Source organism: Terrapene carolina, unplaced genomic scaffold (genome assembly GCF_002925995.2).
Source record: "Terrapene carolina triunguis isolate 2854851 unplaced genomic scaffold, T_m_triunguis-2.0 Scaffold62, whole genome shotgun sequence".
NCBI classification, from domain to species: domain Eukaryota; kingdom Metazoa; phylum Chordata; order Testudines; family Emydidae; genus Terrapene; species Terrapene triunguis.
The window spans coordinates 31,091,758-31,118,450 of record NW_020664413.1 but is presented as its reverse complement, the minus strand read 5'-3'; the positions used below and the strand labels follow the sequence as shown (position 1 = coordinate 31,118,450).

At 38.5% G+C, this 26,693-nt stretch overlaps 1 protein-coding gene across 2 annotated transcripts; it reads right to left on the bottom strand.

The window, feature by feature from the left end:
- Positions 1–26,693, bottom strand: TANK (TRAF family member associated NFKB activator). Of its 2 annotated transcripts, none has more exons than XM_029910481.1 (8): positions 26,553–26,693; positions 23,084–23,192; positions 21,962–22,092; positions 13,179–13,358; positions 11,987–12,063; positions 9,448–9,566; positions 6,534–7,120; positions 1–1,741 (listed from the first exon to the last, which is right to left on the bottom strand). In XM_029910481.1, the coding sequence occupies exons 1-8, from the start codon at positions 26,649–26,651 to the stop codon at positions 1,547–1,549; spliced, it is 1,497 nt and encodes a 498-aa protein (XP_029766341.1). In that variant the 5' UTR covers positions 26,652–26,693; the 3' UTR covers positions 1–1,546. The 2 variants fall into 2 exon arrangements, with proteins under 2 accessions (XP_029766341.1, XP_029766342.1); XM_029910482.1 differs by having other exon boundaries at positions 6,588–7,120.

Sequence of the window (26,693 nt, the reverse complement as noted above, 5' to 3'; positions counted from 1 at the left end):
TTAACAGACAAGCACTGTACCCTGCACTTTATTACAGTACATTATCAGCCAACAGCTAGTCACATACACAGCAGGCACTTAAAACTACAGTAAACAGTTGTAGAAAAATGTTTAGTGTAGGAGTATTCTCCAGTTGACTTAAAAATCCACTTCTAAAAATGATGCAAGATTTATATTTCCCTTTATCTTTGTAAAATGGTTACCATCACCCAATAAATCTTTGAACAGAGAGAAGTTAGCGCCATGCTTACCTGTAGCTACAGAAAATATATTAATGCTAATTACGACTTAGGTCTGGACTGGAACTGTCCAGTCAAAGTGCAGAAGGCTCTCCTGGAAGAGATCATTGCACATCAACTGTTTAAAAACAAAATGCAAGCTAGCTGATCTAACATTCATAAAATTCACACACAGCCATCAAAATTTAAATTGTAGTTTAAAAGTGATTTCTAGTTTAAGAGAGACATGTATTTTGGTCTGAAGACTTGTGTTCATTTTTAAAAAAAAAAAAAATCCCTAGAGTTTGAGTAACATCCAGTAGGGAACCACAAGAAATGCTAAATTATCTTTTGAACTTCTAGTTTTAGGGGGAAGTGTAAGCTGGTTCATCTCATCTTCTCTGTATATAGGGTGACTAGATAGAAAGTGTAAAAAATCGGGACGGGGGTGGGGGGTAATAGGTGCCTATATAAGAAAAAGCCCCCAAAATCAGGACTGTCCCTATAAAATCAGGACATCTAGTCACCCTATCTGTATGTAAAAACACGTATCAGCTCCCACAGAGGAATAATTATTTTCCATGAATTATGAATGCTAATATACATTAACAATTTAATAGTGCACTTCTGCCAAAGATACATACCATTGCAATCTTCATTTTAGCCAGAGAGTGAGTATTGTTTTGTTTCTGAGACAAATCTGTTTACTAAAACAGTTTTACAGTGGATTACGCTGATCTCTGCCAATGATGTAAGAAACAAAAGACATAAATGTATCTTAACTATGACATACCTGTTACTTGGCTGCTCTAGTGATTTTACAAGAACCTTATCTACAATATAAATACAACACTGAACTTGTCTTAAGTAAAATTTGGAGATTCCTCCCTAGCCCTTCAAATGTTCTTAGGGCCTGTTCCTGCTCCTATTTACTACAATGAGTAAATAGGAGGAAAAATTGATAGGATTGCTCACACTTTATCGCCTCAAATTAAAGGCCCAGTTCTGCAAACGTTTACTCATGCAAGTAGTCCTTACTCACACAAGTAGTCAATTATTGTGGGACTACTCAGGTGAAGATAACTTGTGTAAGAAAAGGTTTGTAGGATCAGGCCTAAAGCTCATATTGCAACATGACATACTGAAGTGAAACTGAATTACAGTTTTCTACTGGGTAATTTAAATGTGTAAAATTTGAAATGAACTTAACTGAAAAACAGTTTCAGTAACATTATGAACATAGTCTTAATTCTGAAATTAACATACACACTTGAATTAAAAATGAAATATACACAAAAGCGCAACCCAGTATCTCTACAAAGCCTTATTCAGCTTGCTTCCGGATACATTGATTGTTCTTTAAAGTGTGAATTAAGATGCCTGAGAAAATCCCCCCTGGATGTAGTAGATGGTGGGAAAACTTTTTGACAGAATTCACATATTCCAGACTGCTTCAGTTCTGAGTCTGTATAACCCTGTGCCAGTAAGTTATTATCTTGAGTTTGAGATGGCTTCCAGAAGGGCTGAAAAAGGCAAAAAAAATTATTACTACTTGTGCTTAAAATGAATACAGTTCTAAATATAAAAGTTACCAGCATTTGTTTTGCACTAGTTAGAGTTTGTATATACTTGATATATCAAACAACAAAAATGGCATTTCTGGTTCTCATTACATTAAAAATCAAGAAAAGACTTCACATTTCAGCAAAGTAAAAGAATCTGAAGGAAACTAAACATTTATACATTTACATCTGCAAACACTTTGTCAAATACAAGAATATAAGTCAGATTTTAAAACTCTTGATAATCAACTAAAGCTTCCTTTGTCAACAATGTCAGTGTAATAAATACTAAGGCTTTTTATGGACTCTTCAAATATTTCACTGTAGGAAAACTAAGCCATGGCATTTGTAGTCTCTGTACTGAGATACTGTATAAACATTCCTGCAAAGATAATATTGCCCTTTTTAGAAAATAAGCAATATACATTTTACATTCCCCCTATTGGTACATATCTAGTTTTCAATTTAATCAGAAAGCAATCTCCCTGGCAATATAGGGTAGCTTATAATTTTACCTCTATTATCTGTTGCTAATATTACAGTAATGAAATTAAATTAATCCTTAACCTTCCTTTGCAATCCTGATTTCTTCATTACAAAGACTGTGTGGCCTGAGGTGTCTGAGTCTCTGCTTCTTCTTCCTACTTGGCATCAAGTTATAAGCCAAAGTGCACTCAAACTGAATGGCAGCAAGTAAGTGACAGGAGGGGACACAGCACAGGAGAGATCTCTACAGTCTTTTTGCAGCAGACCTTTTCACTATAACCTCACGTATGCACAGAAGGGAAAGAGTATGTTGGCAGTAGAAAGGCAAGCAGTTTCTCTTGAAGTTAAGTCTCTTGCTGTCCATCCCCATAAAAGAGCTTCAATTCTCATGTTCCCAAACTTTGCCACGCTAAAAAGCAGGTGCTTAATCCTCCAGTGGCAACGAACTGTGCTACCAACCTGGCTTTCACAGTGGTTAATTCTTATTTGTAAACCAGATGCAGTTTCTTTTAGGAGTTAATTCACTTCCTAAACAATGTTTAGCATTTCAGGGGGCTGTTGTTCATTAGTAATTAAGTGTAATTAAATCACTTCCTTCTGCAATACAATCTACGGCTTGTAGATAGTGGGCAGTTGATGTAAATTGCATATGAAATCTGTCTAGACACTAACATACTTTTAAATATTCCTACAGAAGTGTGTTTGTGGTTACTGACTTGCAACCACCTTGAATAAACTGGCATTTTTAATAACCATATAAAGAGGCCTGATATTTAAAGAGACAAAAAGGTTCTTGTAAAATTTGCTGAAATGTATTGGGGACAAAGTAAGGTTCTAATTTTACAAACTGTAACTAGTTTCAGAGTAGCAGCCGTGTTAGTGTGTATCCGCAAAAATAACAGGAGTACTTGTGGCACCTTAGAGACTAACAAATTTATTAGAGCATAAGCTTTCGTGGGCTACAACCCACTTCTTCGGATGCATATAGAGTAACTACTAGACTCAAGTACCAATCCCTCAAAGCACTTAAATACCACAGACTTCTTGGGGACTTAAGCACATACTTAAGTGCTTCCCTGAATAGGGATAGAATTAAGGAGACGCTTAAGCATTGTGCTGAATTGGGACCTTAAGCATCTATTTAACTATCTTCAAGCAATAGTAATCCCATTACAGTCAAAGGACTATTCATGTGCTTAAAGTTATGCATTTTAAATGGTTTTCTGAATTGTGGCCTCGCTAGGGTTGGCAGTCCCACTAAATAAAGTACTGCATCAATAATTAATATTTTCAGAATCAGACCTTAAAGTTGTAAATGTGTGCACATATGTACAGTTAACTATAAATCAGTAAAGTCTTAGGTCCAGTAAGATGCATGTTTATTTTAATCTGCTACATGTTTCAATCACATTGTTTTCAAAGAGGTACTAGATCCTAACAGGGCCACCCAGATGGAGCAAGGAGGGAAGAGGAAAAGGGGCAGTGAGCCCCTAAACTGAGTGGCATTGTGACCAGCTGCATGGGGTTGCAGTGCCATTCAGGTTTGGCACTGTGACCCTGTGTAGCAGCTCACAATGCCCAGAGTGGGTAGTGTGGCCTAGCCCCGCAGGACAGGAGCCACTTCTATGCAGTAAGTGTGGGGTAGGCTCACTCTCCACACCCAACCCTTGCAGCCTCCCCTCGGTGTTTTTAAACCCTTTTTTTGGGTGGGGGGACGACTCTGTTTCAGATTTTGTCCCAGGCCTCCAAAAATCTCTGTGCCACCCTGTATTCTAAGGAAACAGCACTGAGTTTTCCATTTAATAACCAAAAAGCAGGAAAGAGCTACATTTACCACAAACTGAGAGCAGCAGCTCCAAAGGTTCATTGTTGCCAAATATGTTGTATTTTAAGGGGCTGTTCCATCTTATAAGTTAACATATGTAGTAAATATGACAAAGTCCTAGTCTACACTAGGGAAAAAAAATCATCATGTAATTCACCACTGTTGGAGCTCCAGCAGTAGCAGCTATAGATAGGGCGCGGGAATGGGTAACGACAGGGAATAAATATCGATAGGGCTTGGATGTTTATTACTAGTCCCTATCCGACAAGGTGGTAAAAGAGCTCTGGGCACTGTCTAAACTAGAGCACAACTGCTGCAGCTGCACCCAGTGGAGAGAATTACATGTCCAAGTTTTGCCAATGTGAATACAGCGCAAAGGAGTTGTATTCATCTAACTGGATGATACTGCAGCACTTGAACTCAGCTTAGAGCAAATCTTTGACCCTATAATCAGTAAAAAGACAACCGATCAATTCAATTCACCCAAAACAAAATGCATGGAAACATTTTGGAAGCAGTTAAATAAAGGTGATGTATATTACGTAAAATATACACAGATGTATATTTAATGGATCCTAAAGTAATATTGGCTTCTGTCAAATAAACTTCTGGATAAGATGCAACATTTTAAATACTGTCCTTATGTTCTATTTTGCTACATGGATATGACTTATAAATATTGAAAATAGTTTCTATTGCCAGTTCTCTTTTGAAATGTAACATTCAATATTAAAATCTCCCCATAGAGCTGTAGTACTGGTCATTCACATTCTAAAATGATACCCTCAAACTAAAGTAATTTCCTTATTTTGCACAAATATCAATTATCTAACCCTATGCTCTTGTCCACCAACTCTCCTGTACTTTTAAAGCTGCATACTTCCCTATCAACTTGTAATCACATACCAGCTGTTTCACTTGCTGTAATATACAATGCAGGGTGCCATCTATTGAAAAATGAATTCACACACTGGCTAGTAAAAGAACAAGCAGGAGAGATAATGGAGAAAAAGGGGGAAAAAAAGTAACAAGTAATAGAATGGATGCTTCATAGATTCCACAGGAATTCTACTTGTAATAAAATAAGTTGTTTAATTTCTTTTACTCAGTCACAACTATAACTGAGAATCTGGGGAAAATAAAGCACAATAAGAAGAGTACATAATTAATAATTCAGGATAAAATTAAAATCTACCACAGCACAAACAATATATCTAAAATATGACAATGAATCTATGGTAATTTAAAAAAATAAAGTTATGTAAAGCAGACTACAAATCTCAGATTCTCTGCCAAAAATTGTCAGAAAATTAAATTTAAGACTAAGGTAGACAGTAGAACTAGGCTGGGTCAGTTTTAATAATAATACATCTATAGCTCTAGAGATCCTCAGATGCAAGGTAAATGTTATTTTAGCCCCATAGCGCCTCTTTTCCTTATTTTAAAGGCAAAGTTGAGGCACAGAGCAGTTAAGGCAATTTGCCCAAAGTCTAAGGGAGTCACTGGAAGAGCTGAGAAGAAAATACAAAAATCCTAAATATCAATATCTGCTCTAGCCTTTGGATAATGCTCCCTCCAATGAGAGAGACAAAAAAGTGAAATCCTGGCCCTATTAAAGTCAATGGAAGTTTTGTCATTGACTTCAATGGGGCCAGGGTGTTACCCAAAGGCTCTGATTCAGCAGAGCTCTCAATGGCACTTACGCACATAATTGTTTTGCTGAATTTGGCCAAAGGGCCTTATTTTCAGAGATACTGAGCATCTACAGCTCATGCTGACTTCAGCTGGAGTTCTGGATGTTCACACCTCTGAAAATCAAACCAAGCGTCTCCTTAAAAAGTAGATATACATTTACCTGTATTTCTTTAGGTTTCTATTTATGACTATTTGTGAAAATACATATTTTCCTATTCTACAAGTACTTCTAAAATATTTTACCCCTTCTAAATTGTTCTGTGTTTGTCCCTTATTAGATCTAAAGATAGATTTTTTTTTTCCCAGAAGGAAGTACACTGAATTATCTGGTATTTTTTAAAATAGCACATATGCCCACATGTTCAGTTGTACATTTTTAAAAAGTATAGTGATGCACACTATATTTGATTCTATGGAATAAATACTTGGGTAAAGAATTTTTGGATAGTTATGATTAAAATCACTTTTGCAATGGATACAGAAACAGTTACTTAATATCTTCCTGAAGTGAAATTTGTGCAAGCATCTATATTCTTAAATCTAATTTAAATCCCTCCATTATTTCACTGAAAATTTAGTTAATGTACACAAATTCAGTGTCAGAAAGCAGATCTACATAAAATCAAAAGTTCACCATAAAAATGGTGTGATTCATATAGGTTTCATTCCTGCCTGAAAGACATTTGCATAGCACCTGTTTAAATGAAATATTAACCTTTAAAATATACAATATCAATATAAAGATACCTGCTGAGGTCCTCTGACAGCCCTCCTAGTGGCCTCTGAAGAGGGAAAATTTACCTCAGTAGCATCTTGATTTGTGTACGGATGTACAAGTTTGGTACCAATGTCTGCTGTTTTCAAATATGGTGTTTTGTCCTGAGTATTCTGTTTGAGCATGGCTGTATGGCTTGGGGGTTTTGTTTTGTCAAGTGTAGTTAGGTTTTGCATAGCTGAGGTTATGTGGTCAACTCCATGAGTTTCAAATGTGTTACATTCCAATTTACTCAGGTTCATAGCATGGTCTTCATGATCCATGTTAAAATGATGATCTTGAAGCATATTTTCAGCTATTGCAGTACAAGGAACTGTTGGTTTATCTGGAGTGCTCTGTAAGAAAGTAGAGTCATTGTCTGTAGGTGGAAACTTGACACTAAATTTAGAAAGTGATTCTACAGAGTTGTCTTCCTCATCTTGGCCCACTCCTCTTGGTGTGATAGATGTTATGCATGATACACCTCTATTTATATCTGTTTTAACCCGAGGTTTTAAAAGTTCTTCTGCTTGTTCATCAGTTTTATCAGTACACTGAATAGGCATGGAAAATGGAATTTCTGTAAAGGGGGGAAAAAGGAAATTGTCAGACGCCATCTATGGAAATAATAGTTCAAAGTAATTGTTAAAGCACAAATGTGCGGATCAGTTATTTTTCTTGATTCTTTTTCTTGATTTTTTTTTAGAGTATTTTCCTGAAGTCAATAATTTGAGGGATGCTCCCCCCATTCAAGAATGATAGCCCTAGTGCAAAAAACCAGAATGTGAAATAACAGAGCTTGATTAATTTATTCTAACAATTCTCTCTCTCTTAGGTTTTGTTAAAACGTATGTTGCCCCATATTCTCAACACACACTCACGTACATTTACTAAAGTGTTCTGGCACAAATAGAAGCTGCAACTCAAGATATTATTTTATGGAGTGCCAACGGTGTGCTAGGCACTGTAGTCCCAAAGCATTTGAAGTGAATAGACCTTCACCGTAGGGATTGTCTTCCTCTGTGTTTGAGAGCTCTCAATATTATTTGTAGTTCTCAAAATGCAATCTACATATTGCTTCTAATCAAATTGGGGAATAGTTTTACTATATATTTCATGTATGCAAAGTCCTCCTGAAATCACTCCAATCTCATGGTGATAGACGCCATATAAATTCACAGGCAGAAACTGGCATGGTAAGTCTACTGCTTTCTATGCTACAGATATATATTTTTTAAATTATATGGTGAATTTGCCCCTTCTAAAGTAGTTGTAGTCATGTTGGTCCCAGGATATGAGAGAGACAAGGTGGGGGAGGTAATATCTTTTTATTGGGCCAACTTCTGCTTTTCAGCTCCCCAGAGCTCTTCTTTGGGTCTGGGGAAGAGCTCGGTGTGGTCAAAAGCTTGTCTCTCTCACCAACAGAAGTTGGTCCAATAAAAGATATTACCTCACCCATCTTGTCTCTTCCTGAATGAGGCAGAGAATCTTTTCATGTGAAAAAAGGACATCATATTGTTTATTCTATACAAACAATACACAATAATAATGTAGTGTAAAAAACCCCCACAGAAATCAATTTTACAGGCACCTATTAATTAACTGGAAGCAGCTTGACAGATACCCAGAACTTTGGAATATCAGGTCCCTTATTTACATCTTAAAATATGGATTTAGGAGCATAACTTTAGACTCATTCAGTATTTTCTTTTCAGCATTTGATGTCCAGGTTTAGCTGAACTCAGTAGATACTTGTACATATTGATTTCAGCTGAGTACAGCCATAAGTGGGTACCATTAAAATTTTATCTTTTCAATTGTTATTCATGGGAAATTATCACAAATATGGTTACCGTTTAACAGTTAGACAGTGAATACAAGTTTTAAGGGAGTCCAGTGTACATCTTATTAGGACTACAAGTCATGTTATTAATAAATATATCACAGTCATGATCAGCAAGCACTTCATTGTACTTGCCTCAAGAAAAGACAAAACATCAACTTTGGAATAAACTTGCTGGGTGCCCCAAATCAGAGATAAGAGGGGCACATAATAAAAGATCAACTTTCATCTACCCTTTTTTCCCCTTTAATCACTTGAAGTCATGGACCACTAGCTCTTATTTCATGTGAAGTTGTAACATAGTTTGCCAATATGTACTGGAGACATCTGCAGGGAGCTGGAAAGGTAAGGTAAATAATTTTTTTTGTGAGGGTTTGAAAAGTGGTCTGTAAAACCATATCAGGACCTGATCCTGCTGTCTTACTAGCATGTAAAAGCTAATGAAACTACTTCTAGTATTATGCACTATGTCCAGTATAAGTGTTAGCAGGATCAGGCTCGTAGGACTTAGTCCAGTTCTCGCTGAAGTCAGTTTTTCCATTGATTTTGGTGAGAGTTGGACGTTTAGTCTGTATAATTTAAAAAAAAAAAAAAGTGTTTCAAGTCTGCACAAAGCACTCTATTTTAAAGTCCTCTACCTCTCCACATGCCAGCTCCACAATCCGGCAGCCTTCTGTGACAAATGTGAGGCTGGAAATATTCATAATGGGCATTTTTATAAACAGAGCTGAATAAAAAACAAAAAGTGCTGTCACTTAGAGCATGCTGGGGCATCAGACTGAGTGAGAGCCAATGATCTACTTCAAGGGATAAAAAAGAACCCTGAAAGTCAGTTACATGGTGACTGCCTCTTACCCATGTAATTTGGAATGTTCCTCATACAATTCCAAAACTCGTGGTGCATTTTCTTAGTGAACTGCAGAGCACCATGCAAGCAGACTTGAAAGAAGCAGATGGTAAACAGTAGAAGTACTTTCAATGTATGTGTAATTTACAGTATTTTCAAATATAAAGCAAAGCTTTCAAACAGTTGAATCACAATAAGAGCTAAAGTAAGATGTTACCATTTACAGGTTCTCTCTTTATGTTAAGTTTACTGAGTTGGTCTGTTTGCTTTCTTGCTAATGTGCATATTCGATGACATTCTTCCTTCATCTCCTGGAAAACCATCTCTAGATCTTCCCTAAAAGTTCAATATTTTAAATCAAAGTGTCAGTGAGTTCAGCTCTTTCATGACCTCGAATTAAAAAAATAATATTCCACAACTGTAAGCCAGAGATAGTGTTAACAGCTAAATTTTTCTGGTAGCCTTCTACTTAAGGCATGCGCACACACATTCTCCTTTGCAAAAGCAAATGAAAAGGAGGAAAGTAGTCAAACATGATGAAATATGTAGCTGTTTGGTCATATAGCACATGCATAGGCCCCCTGCATGAAAATGGTGGAATGGAGCAATAAACCTTTATAGGCCAGGGATTCAAAGGAAACCTGAGCCACAGACCTTTCATGTTTCACTGAGTTCCCTCCAGCATTGGCAGTACAACATAGCCTTGGCAATTATAGTGTTCCTGTGTTCATGTGATGGCCAGTCCAGAGTAGGGTGACCAGACAGCAAGTGTGAAAAATCAGGACAGGGATGGGGGGTAATAGGAGCCTATATAAGAAAAAGACCCAAAAATCAGGACTGTTCCTATAAAATCGGGACATCTGGTCACCCTAGTCCAGAGAAATTAGCTAATGCTGTTGTGAACATACATTATTTCCCATTTTTTGCTGTGGACTTTAGTCCATGCAGGAAAGGAAATATGCTATGCAAAAGCAGCTGTTGCCTTGAAAAACAAAAGTTTTGCCGGCGACAAGCACCAGTGTGAACAACGTGTTGTCGGCAGGAGCATTCTCCTGCTGACAACTCAAACACTGCTTGTTGGAGACCCGACAAACAGCAGCTACACAGCGCTACTTTTAGCGGCATGGCTGTAGCGACACAGCCATGCTGCTAAAAGCTGTGTAGCTTAGACATAGCCTGGTATTCCCTTCTGCACAACCCAAATCCTAGCTTTTTTTCCCCTCTTGCTTTGTTTCCCTACAGACCTTTCACAGGTTCCTAAATGGCTGTCAAATACTTAGTAAATCACACTAAGAATGGGAAACATAGCTCTTCATACAAGTGCAGTTTTTGGCTTCTTGAAAAACCATGTACAGTACATTATTCTGCTTACTTATGCATCACAAATACTTGAATTGAGACACATTAGACCACACAGACTAATAAAACGTAAGTTCTTAGATCTTGCAAAAAACTTTTAGTTAAAGGTGACCTGAAGATTTGGGGTGGGGTAGGGGAAAGAGACACAGGGCTCGTGCCTTATTTTGCTCCTTTATGCCACAGGGTTGTGTTGTTGCTTTTATAAAAATGTTTTTTTTCCCTGTGTTTTTATTCACCCTGTAACAGTTTGGTCTATTAAGTGCTGCCTTCCTCGTTTTGCTGAAGGTGTCCTTTGGAGGACCCAGAGATGTGGATTAGGAACTCACTCAGAAGAATGAGGACAGCTGGTGAGAGTGGTTTTAGTATTTGTTCCAACTGTTTCTCAGGTGTTTCAGTTTGTTAGTAGTTAAACACACCAAAACCCCACTCAAAAGCTTTTAATATTTTGCATTTATATTTTATTCAATCAGATTTCACTTGCTTCTCTCTAATGCCGTGTCATAATCCTGCAAGTTCTCCAGTCACGCATAGCCTTGCAAGAAGAACTGGGCATACAAGAGCTGAATTTTAATGTAAAAAAACATGCGGAGGGTAGGGAAGAGGGGGAATACTTTTTTAAAAGGCACTTCAAATAAGCTTTAGGAAAAAATAAAGTAGCAAAAAAAAAAAAAAAAAAAAAAAAACCCATTTTTTTCACCCCATGTGACACCTTTAAGAATCTCCCTCTAAATGATCATTCAGCAAAGATTGGTAAAAACCTGGCTTAGGTCTGCACTTTTCACAGGAGAATACTACTAAGGCTCTGGTCAACCCCCTTCACCATAAAACATGCAGAAGGGCAATACTCGCTCATTAAATACAGCGAGGTTCAGTGTCATACACCTCTGTGATGCCCTTCTCTTGATTATACAGGGGTCACAAGGCCTCCTCTGCATTGTGGGCAGAGGCACCATAGCTAAACCTGGCCCTGAACACTCCGATTTGGAACCATAAAATTGAAGGATTAGTCCCTTGTGCAATCTGTTGAGCCCTCTCCTGGCAGCACTGCCCTCCTGTACTGCCACTAGTTATTCCAGCATGACTGCACAGTCCCCCAAAAGGAGTTAATGCTGGTTATTGTATGAGCTTTAACATCCATAGCTATTTCCCATGGAGCTTAAACTCCTGCTGCATCAAGTGGCTGTTTTTTCTTCCTCCTGATATATCCCTGAATACCCATAGAACACCAGCTATGTGTCCACATGCCACACTGGCTCTGCTCCCCTCCCTACGCCGGCTTCTGGGCCCTTTTCTGTTCTTTCTGTATTATGAAAAGGGAGAGAAGCAGCTGGCCTTATTACCTTTTAGTAAATGTGAACATTAAAAATTGTTTACAAAAATGCTGCAAAATTATTTACCTTTCATGCACAGTTAAAATACCAGGGATCCCTGGAGATAAATCCTGTCTAGCTGGAGCAATCTTCGTATGTTTAATCTTAAAGTAAAACATGGGATTAGGGAGCTTGTTTTGGTGTACTAATTTCAATTCTTACATTTACATGGATTTAACACAAAGGTAGATTAACAAATGTCTCAACATTCTTCAACATCAGCAGAACCAACTAATCTTGCTTGTACTCCAAGAAGCCATTTAGAAAACAAAATGTACAAGAAATCTCATTCTTCATTCTTTGATTTAAAATCCCTTCTAGTACAAATTTGGTAATTCCACTATTTTTCCCTTATACAAAGGTTTTCATTTGAGACTCTCACAGGACTTTAATATGTGGGTAAATGTTATCCTCCTCTTTATAGGTAGGGAAGCTAATGCACAGAAGTTGTATTGTATTATAATTCAGTTTTAATCATGTATCAGATCATAGGCTCATTTCTAAGGAACTGATGTATTTTAGTTTCAAAAAGCAATTGTCTCTAAAATTTTCAACAAGCAGATTAAAAGCTGATAAGTATTCTATCATGCTTTTAAACAAGTTGTTACCTTTGACTACCACCTTGTGGATTAGACTCGTATTACATGGACTGTAAATTGTTCACTAAATATAGGCTACCCAGTAGTTTTCAACCTTTTTTCAGTTGTGGATCCCTAAAATATTGCAAATGGAGGTGCAGACGCCTTTGGAAATCTTAGACATAGTTTGCCGTCCAGCAGGGATCCGTGGATCACAGGTTGAAAACCACTGCTCTACCCTGGATGTTTTTCCTGGTAAGTGAAACACCCAATCTGACCAAAAGAGTGGGATAAAAATGGAGGATTGAAGCTAGGGATAATATTCAATCTGAGTCTGAATTGTAAAGACCAACTACAATACAGCTATGTTATTTTTCTCCATCAATATTATATTTAATTTTATAACAACTTAAAATAAAAATAAGATGAATAGTTAAATTGCACAAAATAAGATTCAAGTATTTTATGGCTTAACTGAAGGAACATTACAGCTAGTGTTACTGTACCTATTTTAACAATTTTCTTAGCAACTTACATACAGTTGTAATCTAAAATCTGTTAACCAGAATAATTTGTATAAACAAAATCTAAAATAAGCATAATTATTTGCAAAGGTGTGGTGTCTCATTTTATTTACTTACCTCCATTTCATACATTGGCATATGTATGCAATCCTGTGCTTCACTTTTTTCTTTTAATCTGTTTTTTAGAAACCTTATTTCTTCTTCTTTAACGGCAATAATAGATACAAGTTTATTTTCCTTTAGAATGTTTTCTTCCTCAGTTTCCTTCAATTTAATGCTCTCTGTTTCCAACTGGTCCTAAAAATAGCACAATTGGTTAATATTTCCAGAACAGGAAGAATATCATTATGCAACAGCCTGGGATAGACTAAATTAAGTCTTGGCAACCTAAATGAAATGAGTCTTATCTACTCACTAACATCAGTTTGCGTTGACATAATTAAAGACCATTTAGTACTATCTACAGATATGTCTGATCATGGACAATTACTCAAAACAAGTGTGTGCTGTTTTGAGTTTATAAAAGCAAACCCAGCAGATGTTCACCTTAGTGTTTTAAAAAAGTGGAAGACATTGTCTTACTTCATTTATATACACTGTGTGCAGTAACATTTAATTAGTTTCATAGCATGCTAAAATCAAGTTACAGCAATTTTAAAGAAGGTGACAAAGTCTTCAGAGTTAATTTCTGGAGCAGTTAGAAATGTAGCTCTTTATCACTTAGGTGATTTAGATTTCCAAAGACCCAAGGTGCATGCAATGCTGAAAAGATAAGGAATTAGACATTTTAAGTGTAAGCCCTAACCCAAATATTCAACCAGACTTTTGTAGAAATTATATAAGGAGAAAATCTAGCAGGTCACCAAAGGAAAACTTAGGTTTTTTTTAAATGTATAAGGAGGCAATCCTTGGATTATTTTTGAGTAAAAGAATATATGGCAAGAGGCACAGAGACGCAGTTACAACAGCTAACAAGTCGTCTTTCCTTGAAAGCTGTGGAAATGTCTATAGCTAAAGTTTCTATACTAATAGAAGCATAGGATTTCTAGAAAGTTTGCAGAGGACAGTAGAAGCAGTAGTGACAATTATCCAGTTACATACATAAATATATTTAAGAAGGGGGAATAAGAGAGGGAATTTTGGCAGTTATTTTTGGAGGGATTCAGGAAGCACTGTGGCAGTCAAATAAGAAAAGGCAAATTATGGAAGAGAACTATTTGAATATGGATGACTGAATTGTATTTTTAAAATGCCACAATGCGAATAGGAGACATTCACTTGATTCAAATTAGTTTTATTATATTTGTCTAGAAGCAATCAAATGCACCAGAAATATTCTGCTCTTATAATTTTGAAATTGGGTACAAAAGTCTCTCTCTGAAACATTTCTAATTGCTTTGCAAGTCACCCAAATAACAGAGTAATTCAGGTGTTTCATTCCCAGGACATTTTCCCACTAAAATTAAATGTTTGTTTATAAGTGTATTGATCTAACTGATCAAAATGGTTAAATAGAAACACGGTGACTTTGACCTAGGGCTGCAAAAGTCGCATGCAATGTCAAGATAAATAATGTGCCAAAATGCAAGTCACACCATCTGGAAAAATAATTAGTTTAAAAACAAGGTCAGTGGGAAGACAGATAAAGAATGCTCAAAGGATGAGCCATGTTAAGTCAGGTACCCGGCTCCAACAGGATAAAACTTAAGTAACCAAATAGAGAATTAGGCCCAAGGTATATCCTGTTCAACACCCCCCCCCCAAAATGTTTTATGAAGCCTGTACATGCAAATACAATGTACTAGAAGTACAATGTGTACATGGGATGGGGGCAGATGGAGAAGGATCCAGCCCCAGGTGTGGTGATTCAAGGAGGGGAGTGTATTCAGATAACCCATTAGCAGAGCCCCAAAGAGGCTGCTGTAAGAGTCAAAATATAGATGCATTCTGGGATGAAGTTTAGAGAAGACGTTTCTATATTTAAATTTCACAATTTGAGCCAGTTAACCAAGAGTCAGTGCTCCAGGTCAGCTCACCCTGCCCCCCAAATTACCTAGTCCATAGTAGGCCTTCCCTTTTCTCAAGGAGTAACAGTCAGCTTCCTCCACTCACTGAGTGGTCAAAATAGTCTTTAAAATGGGTTCTCTTCACCACAGGGAAACCCCATATCTCACTGGCTGGCTGAAGTCCTAGCAAACCCAGTTCCCCTGATGCTCTCAATTGGCAGGACAACCCATTTCTAAAGCCATCCCCCTACACCTATATATGCTATTACCTTCCTGATTACTTCCTTTAGCTGGAGGACCCTACTTTCAGGTTTGATGCTTCTGGCAGGTACTGTGGGACAGATTTCAGTACCTGTTTCCAGGACAGGCCATTAACCCCTTTCTGTCCTTGTCCAGGTTAGGGTCTATACACCCCATTACATGGAGTGTAAAGAAGTCTAGAGTCCAAGGAATGGGATGAAGAGAAAAGATGCAGCAAGAGAAGTGTTAGTCTTGATGGGACACGAAGACTAGGCAGGAAGAGATTGTTGTACTCAGTTCTGAAATGGATAGGAAGTCTGTGAAGATTTTAGGCTAAAGGTCATGTGTTCCCAACTTCCAGAGGGGTCTGAGATTTTTCAAAATATGACATGTAAATTTGACTGAGGGACTTAGGGAAAGCAAAGGAAATCACAAAAGTGAGATGAGAAGAAGGCATAAAAAGTTTCTGTAGTCAAGGTAATATTTTATGTGGATCAGGTTAGAAAGGGATAAACATTTACTGAGTTGGGAAGCAAGTAAGAACTTTGCTGAAGTTTAATACACAGGTTCCTGACCATTTGGGTGTATGCAAGATGGAGGTGGTGGTGTTTTTGGATTAAGGTATTCTTACCAGTTTTGAATGTGCTGAAGTTGAAGGAAGTTATGGTGGAGCCAGGAGTTGGATAAGGTTGAAGTACTTAAAGAGTGAGGAAAGGGCTGTAAGAGTAAAGGTTATAAAGCATAAGGAGGTCTGAAAAACATTACACAGTAACGTTAAGAATAAAAATCTAACAATTGCAAAGCAGGGTTAAGCATGAAATGTATCAAGTACATACATTAGAAACAGGCAAATGTGCAACAACACTTAGCTCATGGCTCCTTCAGTCCCTGCACACAGCTCTTGCAGAGTCTAAATAGGACTCTGCTCTTTTTGCTCTGGCCAAAAGTCAGACAAAGCAAGAGGAGCACAGATTACAGGAGTGCCCCCTGAAACACAAGGCAAACACCAGAAGCAGTGTGGGAGTCGCTATGCTCTTCCTCTGGTAGGGGAACAAAGGCAATGGGGCACAAGGAAGGCAGAGAGAAGAGAAATTCAGTGGGAGAGTCACTACATACCAGCACAACAGCCTGTCTGTGTACTAAAATGAGCATCATGTTGTTGTGAAGAAGCTATTTCATCACATACTGATGAAAGTCAGCATCACTTTGCGCTGTCATGACATCATTATATTGCCTTTCCCATATCTTACAGACACTAACAGTGACAATTCAACCTTTAAAGAACCAGAGTCACCAAGACTGATTGGGTCTGAGTGGCTTCAACATCAATATGATAACTCTCCTAGATTAGTTTATGAACTCATGATATATTTTATATATCTTATATCTCATGATCCCATGACAGTTATGAGACTGTCTAGTGGTATCTGGCTCAATTAACATATCTGGCCATGTTCTGAATCTTATGTACTGGGATTGGCAGCAGGGATAGAAATTACTCCTGTGTCACGGAGCTCTCCGTTATGACATATCTTTCCTGTCAGGGTGTGGCAACCTATTTTAATGGTCTGTCCTAGGAAGCTAATGGAACAGGTAAAATTTCAGATGGCTCTACGGAAGAATGCTGTTCAGCTGACAAACTTCCACCAATGGCCTTATGGAACATTAACCATCTTTTGTCTGACTATTGATAAGTTTACCAATAAGTGTCCCATTCAGCTTCAGAGGTTACCTGGCTAATTCTGCTTTTCAATCACTCCAGTGGTGCACAAAGAAAGCTTAAAGCTGTTTCAGACAGGCAGGTGCAGGAGGGTCCGCAGCTGGTATAAATCCAGTGTATCAGCTTTCCATTACCTGCTCCCTCATCTCAGAGGTAGGTGGTATGGAGGAGGCATACTGGGGTGGGAGGGGCTGGAACACACAGCACTCCAGAGGACTAACACACAGCACTCCAGAGGACTGCCCCAGCTAGCATTTCTTAGAGTAGCCTCTCAGACTGCTTTAAGTTATACGGGGGGGAATTTCAGCCCCAGGATCAGGGGCACAGGAAGGTGACTTATAGCACAATCCTCACCACTCTGCTTATGCTCTGAACAGCTCAGAACCTAGACCACTAAGTAACTTATTGCAGCATAAATCATTTTTGAGATCTGATGCCCTGGCTGTGCCTGAGATGTAGAAGCATTTCTTTCCCTCTGCTATAGCATCTAAAGTCCTGAAATATTTCTGGGAGGAGTGTGAACAGCATGGTAAATATGGGTGTTTTGTCTTGGGTGTGGAGTCAAGTATTCATGCTTCACAGATAAATTTACACTGATTCACATGGCACTGTTTGCCTTTGTGGGGAGAGCTGTGTTTAGGGGAGAGAAATGCAAGGTCTTCTTTGCTTGGGTTTCATGTAGTTTTGCCTGCAAAGGTCATGGCTATGGTGGGGACGTTTGGGCTGTGACATGAAAACTGGACCCACGTCCTTCCTAGTTGGGAAGTATTCAAGACCATTCCTGGAACAGAATGGGATGTTGACCCCTTGGTCTCCTAAAGGGAAGCATTGACAAATAACTCTCTCTTAGTCCCTTTGGTCATTCTTTACTGTCTCGGGTCCTCACAATTATGCCAGTTATCACCCACTCTAATCTCCTTTTCTGAGAGAAGATTGTTGAGAAGGCTGTGGTGAGACAGTTCTGGATATAAAGGAGTCCACAGATTTCCATGATTTCATTCTGGTTTGAGCCTGGATATGGTACAGAGACTGCACTAGTCTCTTTGGTCAATCCCCTGTTGGGATGTATGAAGATCATATCCGTGATAGTATTTTTAGTTGCTAGGTCTAAAAGAACAAGTACTTAATGGTAGAAGGCTAACTACGAGGTATAGCTCAGACACCTGCAGAGAAGACAAAGTTTCTCTTGAGAGGCTATGGTTTTTCCTCTGCAAGAGGATCCAGAGGGATATGTTGAGCAATGCTCATATGTCCCAAGGGCACTCTCAGGTATGGCTGTATAGGAATTATTTTGTCACCCCTCTTGATCAATGTGTAAGAATGCCAATCTGGGAAATGTGTTTGGGTTACAATGTCAACAGAATGCAGATGAAATAGAGCAGTGGTTCTCAACCAGGGGTACATGTACCCGTAGGGGTACACAGAGGTCTTCCAGGGGGTACATTAACTCATTCAGATATTGGACTAGTCTTACAACAGGCTACATAAAAAGCACTAGCTAAGTCAGTACAAATTAAAATTTCATACAGATAATGACTTGTTTATACTACTCTAAATGCTATATACTGAAATGTAAGTACAATATTTATATGCCAATTGATTTATTTTATAATGATATAAATTATATAATATATATAATTATAAGACAGATCTGGCTTCAAGACTAAGCTTGATAAGTTTATGGAGGGGATGGTATGATGGGATAGCCTAATTCTGGCAATTAATTGATATTCGATTATTAGCGGTAAATATGCCAAATGGTCTGTGATGGGATGTTAGATGGGGTGGGATCTGAGTTACTACAGAGAATTCTTTCCTGGGTGTCTGGCTGGTGAGTCTTGCCCACGGTTTAGCTGATCACCATATTTGGAGTCGGGAAGGAATTTTCCTCCAGGGCAGATTGGCAGAGGCCCTATGGGGTTTTCGCCTTCCTCTGCAACGTGGGGCATGGGTCACTTGCTAGAGGATTCTCTGCACCTTGAAGTTTTTAAGCCATGATTTGAGGACTTCAATAGCTCAGACATAGGTTAGGGGTTTGTTACAGGAGTGGGTGGGTGAGATTCTGTGTCCTGCGTTGTGCAGAAGGTCAGACTAGACAATCATAATGGTCCCTTCTGACCTTGAAGTCTATGAGTCTATATGGTAAAAGTGAGAAAGTAAGCAATTTTTCAATAACAGTGTGGTGTGACACTTTTGTATTTGTATGTCTGATTGTATAAGCAAATACACCTCATTTAAAAGCTAACTTGGAGCTACGTGAGATAAATCAGACCCTGAAAGGGATACAGGCAATTATACAATTGGGGAATGTTCTAAACCAGAGGTTCTCAAACTTCATTACACCGCGACCCTCTTCTGACAACAAAAATTATGACAGTCCCCCTCCTGCGGTCCTAAAGCCTTAGCCTGCCTAAGCCCCGTCACCCCGGGGAAAAGGGGGTGGCAAAGCCAAGCCTCACCCCCCCAGGCCGGGGGGCCAAAGCCCAGGAGCTCAGCCCCAGGCAGGGGGCCTGTAACCTGAGCCCTACCGCCCGGGACTGAAGCTTTTGGGTTTGGGCTTTGGCCCTGGGCCCAACCAACTCTAAGAGTACGTCTATACTTACCTCCGGGTTCGGCGGTAAGCAATCGATCTTCTGGGATTGATTTATCGCGTCTTGTCTAGACGCGATAAATCGAACCCGGAAGTGCTCGCCGTCGACGCCGGTACTCCTGCGCCGCGAGAGGAGTACGCGGAGTTGACGGGGGAGCCTGCCTACCGCGGGTGGACCCGCGGTAAGTACTTTGTAGTTCGAACTAAGGTAGTTCGACTTCAGCTATGTTATTCACGTAGCTGAAGTTGCGTATCTTAGTTCGAACTTGGGGGTTAGTGTAGACCAGCCCTAAGCCAGCCCTGGCGACCCCATTAAAACGGGATTGTGACCCACTTTGGGGTCCTGACCCACAATTTCAGAACCACTGTAAATCTAAACACTAACCAGGGACAGAATGAAGGGACACAAACTATTTTAATTTAAATCCCACCACCATGGATTTACATGTACTGAATTTATACAGCTACTGAATGAGACAGTTTTGCTAGCGATGTAGCAGAAAGGAGTTCATGTGGTGGAGGACAATGGCTGTGGATATAGTTTACCTGGTTTAGGAAAAAAAATTTGATAGAGCATTTCACTCCCCCCCTCCGCTGCCAAATAGTAAGCGAACTACCATATTTGGGTTGATAAAGAACCGACTCTTCTACTGAAGACAGCGTTTACAAGAGAAAGCTATTTAGATTGGACAGGGTGGCAAATGAAATACTAGGAGGATCAATTTTGTTCAATATATACCAAAGATCCATATTAAGTAAGTGATTAAATTTACAACTGATACATCTCTTACTCATGCACATCATTTTGTAAATCAGAGAGATACCTGAATAGTCTAGAAGCAGGTACCGATAGGTAGTTTGTGCCTCGAAAAGACAGTCTTGTGGTTAAGACACTGGACTAGAACTCAGAAGATCAAAGTTCATTTCCCAGCTCTGCCATAGACTTCCCATGACAATGTAAGCACATCATAATCTCTGTGTCTCAGGTCCTTATCTGTAAGATTGGGATAATTCAGCTTCCTTTCTCACACTCCTTTTCTGTCTTATTTAGATAGATTGTAAGCTCCTCAAAGTAGGGGCTGTCTCTTAATATTTGTTTGTACAATACAGATTACAATGAGACCCCCAATCATGGCTGGATCTCTAGGCTCTACTGGAATACACATAATAATAATAATAATAATAATGAAATTCAATACAGAGAAATGGAAAGACCTGCAAAGATGTTTTGACAAGGAGTTAACTCTTCAACAAAATTCTACTCTCATTTTCTAATTAAATACAAAAAACTACCATGGAAATTATATTGTGGAGTTACAAGTGCTAACCCAGAAGCGAAGACTATATGAGGATGAGATTCTTGTATCATCCTTTCATTCTAAAATGGCCTTAGTAACAATAAACTGAAAATGCTTATTTAAAAAAAAAGTCTCAAATTAGATTCCTACAAGATAATTAGCAACTGTCACTAATCTGATAAAATGATTTTCAAATTAACACCTCTGATTAAAATGTGCTTAGTTCACCGAAATGCAGGATCACTTTGTCCATAGCTCAGATTTAGCAAACAAATCCCCAAATTAACTTTTTTAGTCTGAGCTTTTGGTTTCACAAGGTTTATTAAGACAACACTGTGGGGTCATGCTCAGACTGACAATTCAGCCTTATGGGATGTGCAAGCCCCAGAAGACGCAGCAGGCCGAGCAGTTCAGGGAAAGGATCAGCTTGGTGCACAAGGTCTGCTCTGCGTGTGGGAGCCTCATGTAAATCACTTCCTCCCTCCTGACCACTGCTGCTCTAGTCTCATCCCTGCCAACCTCAGTAGGTCTATGATGAAAACCCTGGCGTGGCTTCAGCCAGCTACGGATAGGGGGAAAGGAATATATCCAGCCAGTTTAGGCAGCAAGTCACTTCTCACCCCAATCACTTGCCGCAGCGCAGACTTGCCAAGTCCCCATCCCCACTCCGACAACTGCATTGTGACAGATTCTCATTACAGAAAAGGGGAGCTCCTTCTTGACTGTCACATATGTGAGGTGAAGAAATAAGTGAGCAGACAGGGTCTCCCCCCCCCCTTCTTTTTCTGAGTCAACATTATTCCCATGATCCACGCTGCCAAACAGCAACAGAGCTGGGAAGAGTCAGAGCTTTATCCTCAACTGGTGGAAATCAGCACAGCTCGACCAACTTTGGTGCAGCTATGCTAATTGACATCAGCTGAGGATCAAGCCCATAAGACCCTGGAAAGGGAGCAGTTCAGGGCATCTCTGAAAGTTCATTTCTCCATTTAGAACCTAAAAGCATAAATATAATAATCATGTTAAAGACAATCAGGCTACTGTACCTTTAAAAGTTTCTCTCTTTGCATTGCTAGTTTCAGTTTTTCATGGAGCTGATCAAAAGTTAGATTAGGGGAGGTGTCATTTCTCCATGTTTCACTATCTTCAGGCACCAGAACATGGCCATGTGCACTACCTGTAAAATAAAAACAGCTCTCGGAGCATCACTGCATGTCCCCCCCAGCCACGTTAAGATTTAAAAAAAATAAAAAATAAATGCATCGTATGAATTTGGTATTTTCACTGGGCCAAGTATCACTGTAAATACATATTAAGTTTATTTTAGTTTCCTTTATTGGACCTAGTATTAATCCAACAGAGGCCCAATTCTGCCCTCTAATACTCAGACAGATGGGCAAATCCAGCAATAAACACATTGTTGAAAATAAAGCCATCAGCTTTGCTGGCATTTGTGAAAAGGAAAAGCGTTAGACTAGTATGAATAAATAAATATTCACAAGAGTGCTTTTACTGAAAGAGTTTTAATGGCCATTTTGAAAAGTTCATTTCTATCCTGTGTAGAATTGATCCAGTTAATTAAGAATGTTCACTGACAATTTGAACAGAAAGAGAAACTCCTGTTTCTAAAGCTTAAGTAACCCAATAAGTTAACAAAAGAGTGCCATGTAACTTAGCTGACCACTCACACAACATAGAAAGTCACACCTATTTACCCAGTTCTCGACCAAACTATAGGCTAAAACTTGTTCACACAAATTAGTCAAACAATTGTGATCAGTATTCATAAAAATAAATCATATCCTGTTTGCAGATAATTTGTTACTACAATTAACAACTCTACTCACCTGAAGTCCATTGACTTCAATGTGAGCAAGCTGTATATATTTTTTTTTTAAATCCTCACTGTTTCTTCTCGAAGAAGAAACAAAAAGGTTTCCAAGATTTTTCATTTTATAAACAAAATTTGAAAAATGCAAAAGTATGTTAAATCTTTCTGTTCACAAAGGAAGAGTCTTATTGCCGTTAAGTATAGCATTACCTCAGAGTCCTTTTGTGGATACACATTGTAGAATCTGAAGCAATAAAGAAGTCAAAACTAAACTATTCTGCAGTATAATACATGATAAAAGGAAAGACATATAAAGCACACAAATTAGAGTACGTACCTCTGTTAGCATTCACAGGAGCCAACTGTGATTTAAGTTTTGTAATCATACTTTTTTGAAACTCTATCTGTTCCTGCTGTTCACATATTTGCTGCGTATAGCTTTCTGTCTGAAAATACAATAATTTAATTAGCATTAGTCTTATTTTGTTTTGATTAAGGGCTTCAGTTTTAGCAGATACAGTTTATCAGCTCTCTTTTTGGGATGCCTGCGGCTACAATTTGTGCACAGAAACTTGACAGTTGTCACCTGTGACAGGTCTAATTTTAAGTCTGTACTGAGTGGAAAAAGGTAAACTACTAGATAAAACAAGATTGCTGTAAGTCTTGGTTAACAGTGATGGTAGTAAATGTCAGGATAACGTTTATACAAGAGGCAATTTTCAGTCGTAACCACAAATTAAATTATTTGTGTTTTAAAGTTAGGATTTGGGTATTTATTTATTATTCTTTCACAGAGTCGGTTAGTTACCCCAGTTATATCTATATAAAGTCACTATCAATTTAATTTTTCAGGAAATAAATCTAAATGTCTAAGTAAAGATATTATTTTTTTCAAATTTAATTTGAAACAATATTATAGTTCCACTCCCCATACCTGTTTGCTGTTTAACTAAAAAATAGGAATAAATATACATGTCTATATTTAATACATCACACTGCATGTCTTTGCTACCTTTGCCTTCCAAGACTCCTGGAAGAGGATGGGGAGAAAGCCCAACTAGCAAAGAAAAGAATAGCTGATCAGTGTTACTCTTCGTCTAACTTTGCCTAATCTCCTCCCCTAGCTTGACCTGCCCTGTTAGAACCTAGAAGAGCACTGAGCTACTCTAGGGTAGATGAATATTAGTCAGCCAGTTAACTGAACAACAATCAGGGACCATTCAGGTAGCTGAATAACAGGATTAAAAAAAAATATATATATATTACACACATGATTCCACTAGCCCATTCCTGATGGTACAACACTAATAGTGCTGAAGTTATGGGAGAAAACTTGTGAAATTCTAACAAGGAAGTTTTAGGAGGATTATTTGAATTTTTTCTGAAATTACAATACACATTACTGCACAGAAAGAGTGGGGACAAGATTAGTGTGTTTAAATTAGTTACTTCACTGTTATTGTATCTGTATTGTAAGCCTCACTAAGTTAAAAAGACTTTTTATTGAAAAGATGCACTTGTCCGTACAACATGCAAGAATAAACCTACAATCTGACTAAAGGTTACTCTGAAAGGCTGAGTAATTGTTGCACTATGAGAGCATTTAAAAAAAAAAAGTGATCATAGAGCAGTACACTCCAGCAGCTATAAAAGACCTCAGAAAGCAGAAAAATCACTGAAAACCAAATTGAAAATGTACAACAGCAATGTCTTGTCAACACTTCTGTACAGAGCACAGACATGACAGCTAAAACAGACAGAAGAGAAGATGCTTTTGACAGCCAGTGTGCACAAATTATTCTTTGAGTCAGATGGCAGCAACAAGTTACCAACTAGAAGATCTGCATGACAACCAACTATCCATCTGTATCAAACACCATCTGGCCAAGATGACTCTGGCTTCTGTGTGTTTGACATGGCTCCCAACTCTAGAGACTGGCAAAACAAGTGGCCTACCAGTAACTTTAGTAAACTGTTAACAACAGAATGCTGGACAAGCCAACAAAGTGCTAAGGCCATGGAGCGAACAGAGGAAAAGGAAGGAAACATTAGAGCAAGCAACATATGTAGGTCATCCAAAAAAATCTCATGTTTGGTAAAAACCTGCAGTTTCTATAGGTTGACTTCCCTTAGGAAATACTTTTACCTTTAATGGTTCTGTTCTGCAGTCAGAGAATCTGATTGCTGAAGGTTGATTAGGGCAAAGACAAGCTATTATGAACACTTTATGGAAGATCTGTGTATTGCTTGTCTCTAAACAACAACAACAACAAAAAATGCACAACAAAATCCCATAGAAATTTGTTTCTGTCACTGTAGAATACACACATTCTCACCCATTTGTTCCTTATGTTCTAATTTTCCACTGAGCTTTAGAAAGGCTGTTCCATAAGCATGTATTTATTTTCTTGTTTTGAGTGCAGCATATGTATCCAAAGAGGACAAAATTAAGTTTATAATTTAGCAATTAATTTCAAAGAACACAGAGTTAGAGTTTAGGAACGTCTCAGTGGTGTTGAGAGAGCGAGAGCCCCAAGCCAGAATAGCAAATAGCTTGCGGGTAAGGCACTCAGCTAGGATATGGGTGACCCAGGGTCAAGCGTCTGGTCTTTGACTCAGGCAGAGAGTGCATTTGAACTGAGGTCTCCCACATCCAAATAAGTGCCCTGAGCACCAGGCTATTCTGCGGTGGGTCTTTTTTTGGGGAGGCAGGGTTACTGGATTTCAGAATAAAGTGTGCTTTCTGGCAGACATTTTCTTACCCCCAACTCCATTACTTCCTCTCTCTGAACTGTAAGATAGTTTAGGACCCATGTTCCTCCAGACAGACCCCACCATAGCCACCTCCACTGAACTGTGTGTGAACTGATGAAGAATGAGAGACTCCATTGAAGAGCAGGATTTGAAATGCTCTAGAGACCACGGTGTGCTAGGCAGTATCACAAAACCACAAACTGCTGTTTTTGCAGAGTATTGGACTGTATGTGCGACTAGTAGCTCCAGACAACTCATGGAAATGTTGTTGTGTCCAACATGATGGTCGCAATCTATCCTTGTAAATGCTTGTTCGCATCAGTCCAAAAACCTGAAAAACCCAAAGTGCTCCAAATTGTTCAGAATCTTCCTTGAACCGCCCTCTTCACTGCTCATTGTTGGATAAAAGCATATAAGTATACCGTTTGACTCCTGTATTTTAAAAAGTGTTAATATTGAAACAGCTTGTAATTTAGGTAAGTTAATTAAAAATACTTATGACAGAAACTGTATCTTTCGATGTGCTTGTACAGCATCTAGCACAGTGCCCAAAGACCCCAATATAACTAATTATTAATAACTTATAAGGCACATCTTTGGGTCAGGTAAGTAACAATATAAATAACTGTCTGAAAGAGCTTCAGATTTCCCTATCAATTTGCTGTAAAATAAGAAAAAGATAATTAGATTTAATATTTTCCATGAAAGATGGATACTTCGTAGACAGCAAAGATACATTTACATTTTTAAAGAGCTCCCTGATTATCCTCCATAGACAACACCTTTCCCCCACCTAAAACCCCTTCAAAATTACAAATGAATAAAAGATTAAAGACTGCCAGATGATACACATGCATATTGGGAGTTCCCCCCCACACACACCATAATGTGCTATTCTTTGATTGAGTAGTTTGTTTTTTTAATTGCAATTTCTATCTTTAACAAGATGCACTGAAACTTCAGTTGCTGAAGTAAAGCAAAACTGAAGTCTTCACATTTACTATGATTCTCAACAGAAGGGATAGCTTTAAAAAACAAACACCAACACATACTTTTTGCTGCAGTTCTTTCACAGCATGGTCTCTATCCATGCATGCCTGTCGAAAGGCTTCATAAGCTTTATTAAGCTGCTCTCCAATATTTTTATCCATACTTCCCAGCGCTGTCTCATCACTGAAAAGATGGACAAATTA

Bases quoted from the DNA above. Each gene is read 5' to 3' on its own strand.
- TANK (XM_029910481.1), bottom strand. From the start codon at position 26,651: ATGGATAAAAATATTGGAGAGCAGCTTAATAAAGCTTATGAAGCCTTT. The intron at 7,121-9,447 runs GTAACATCTTAC...CCCCCTTTACAG, and splicing joins AAAGAGAGAACCTGTAAATG to AAATTCCATTTTCCATGCCT. The intron at 1,742-6,533 runs GTATCTTTATAT...TGCCTTTTTCAG, and splicing joins CTGTCAGAGGACCTCAGCAG to CCCTTCTGGAAGCCATCTCA.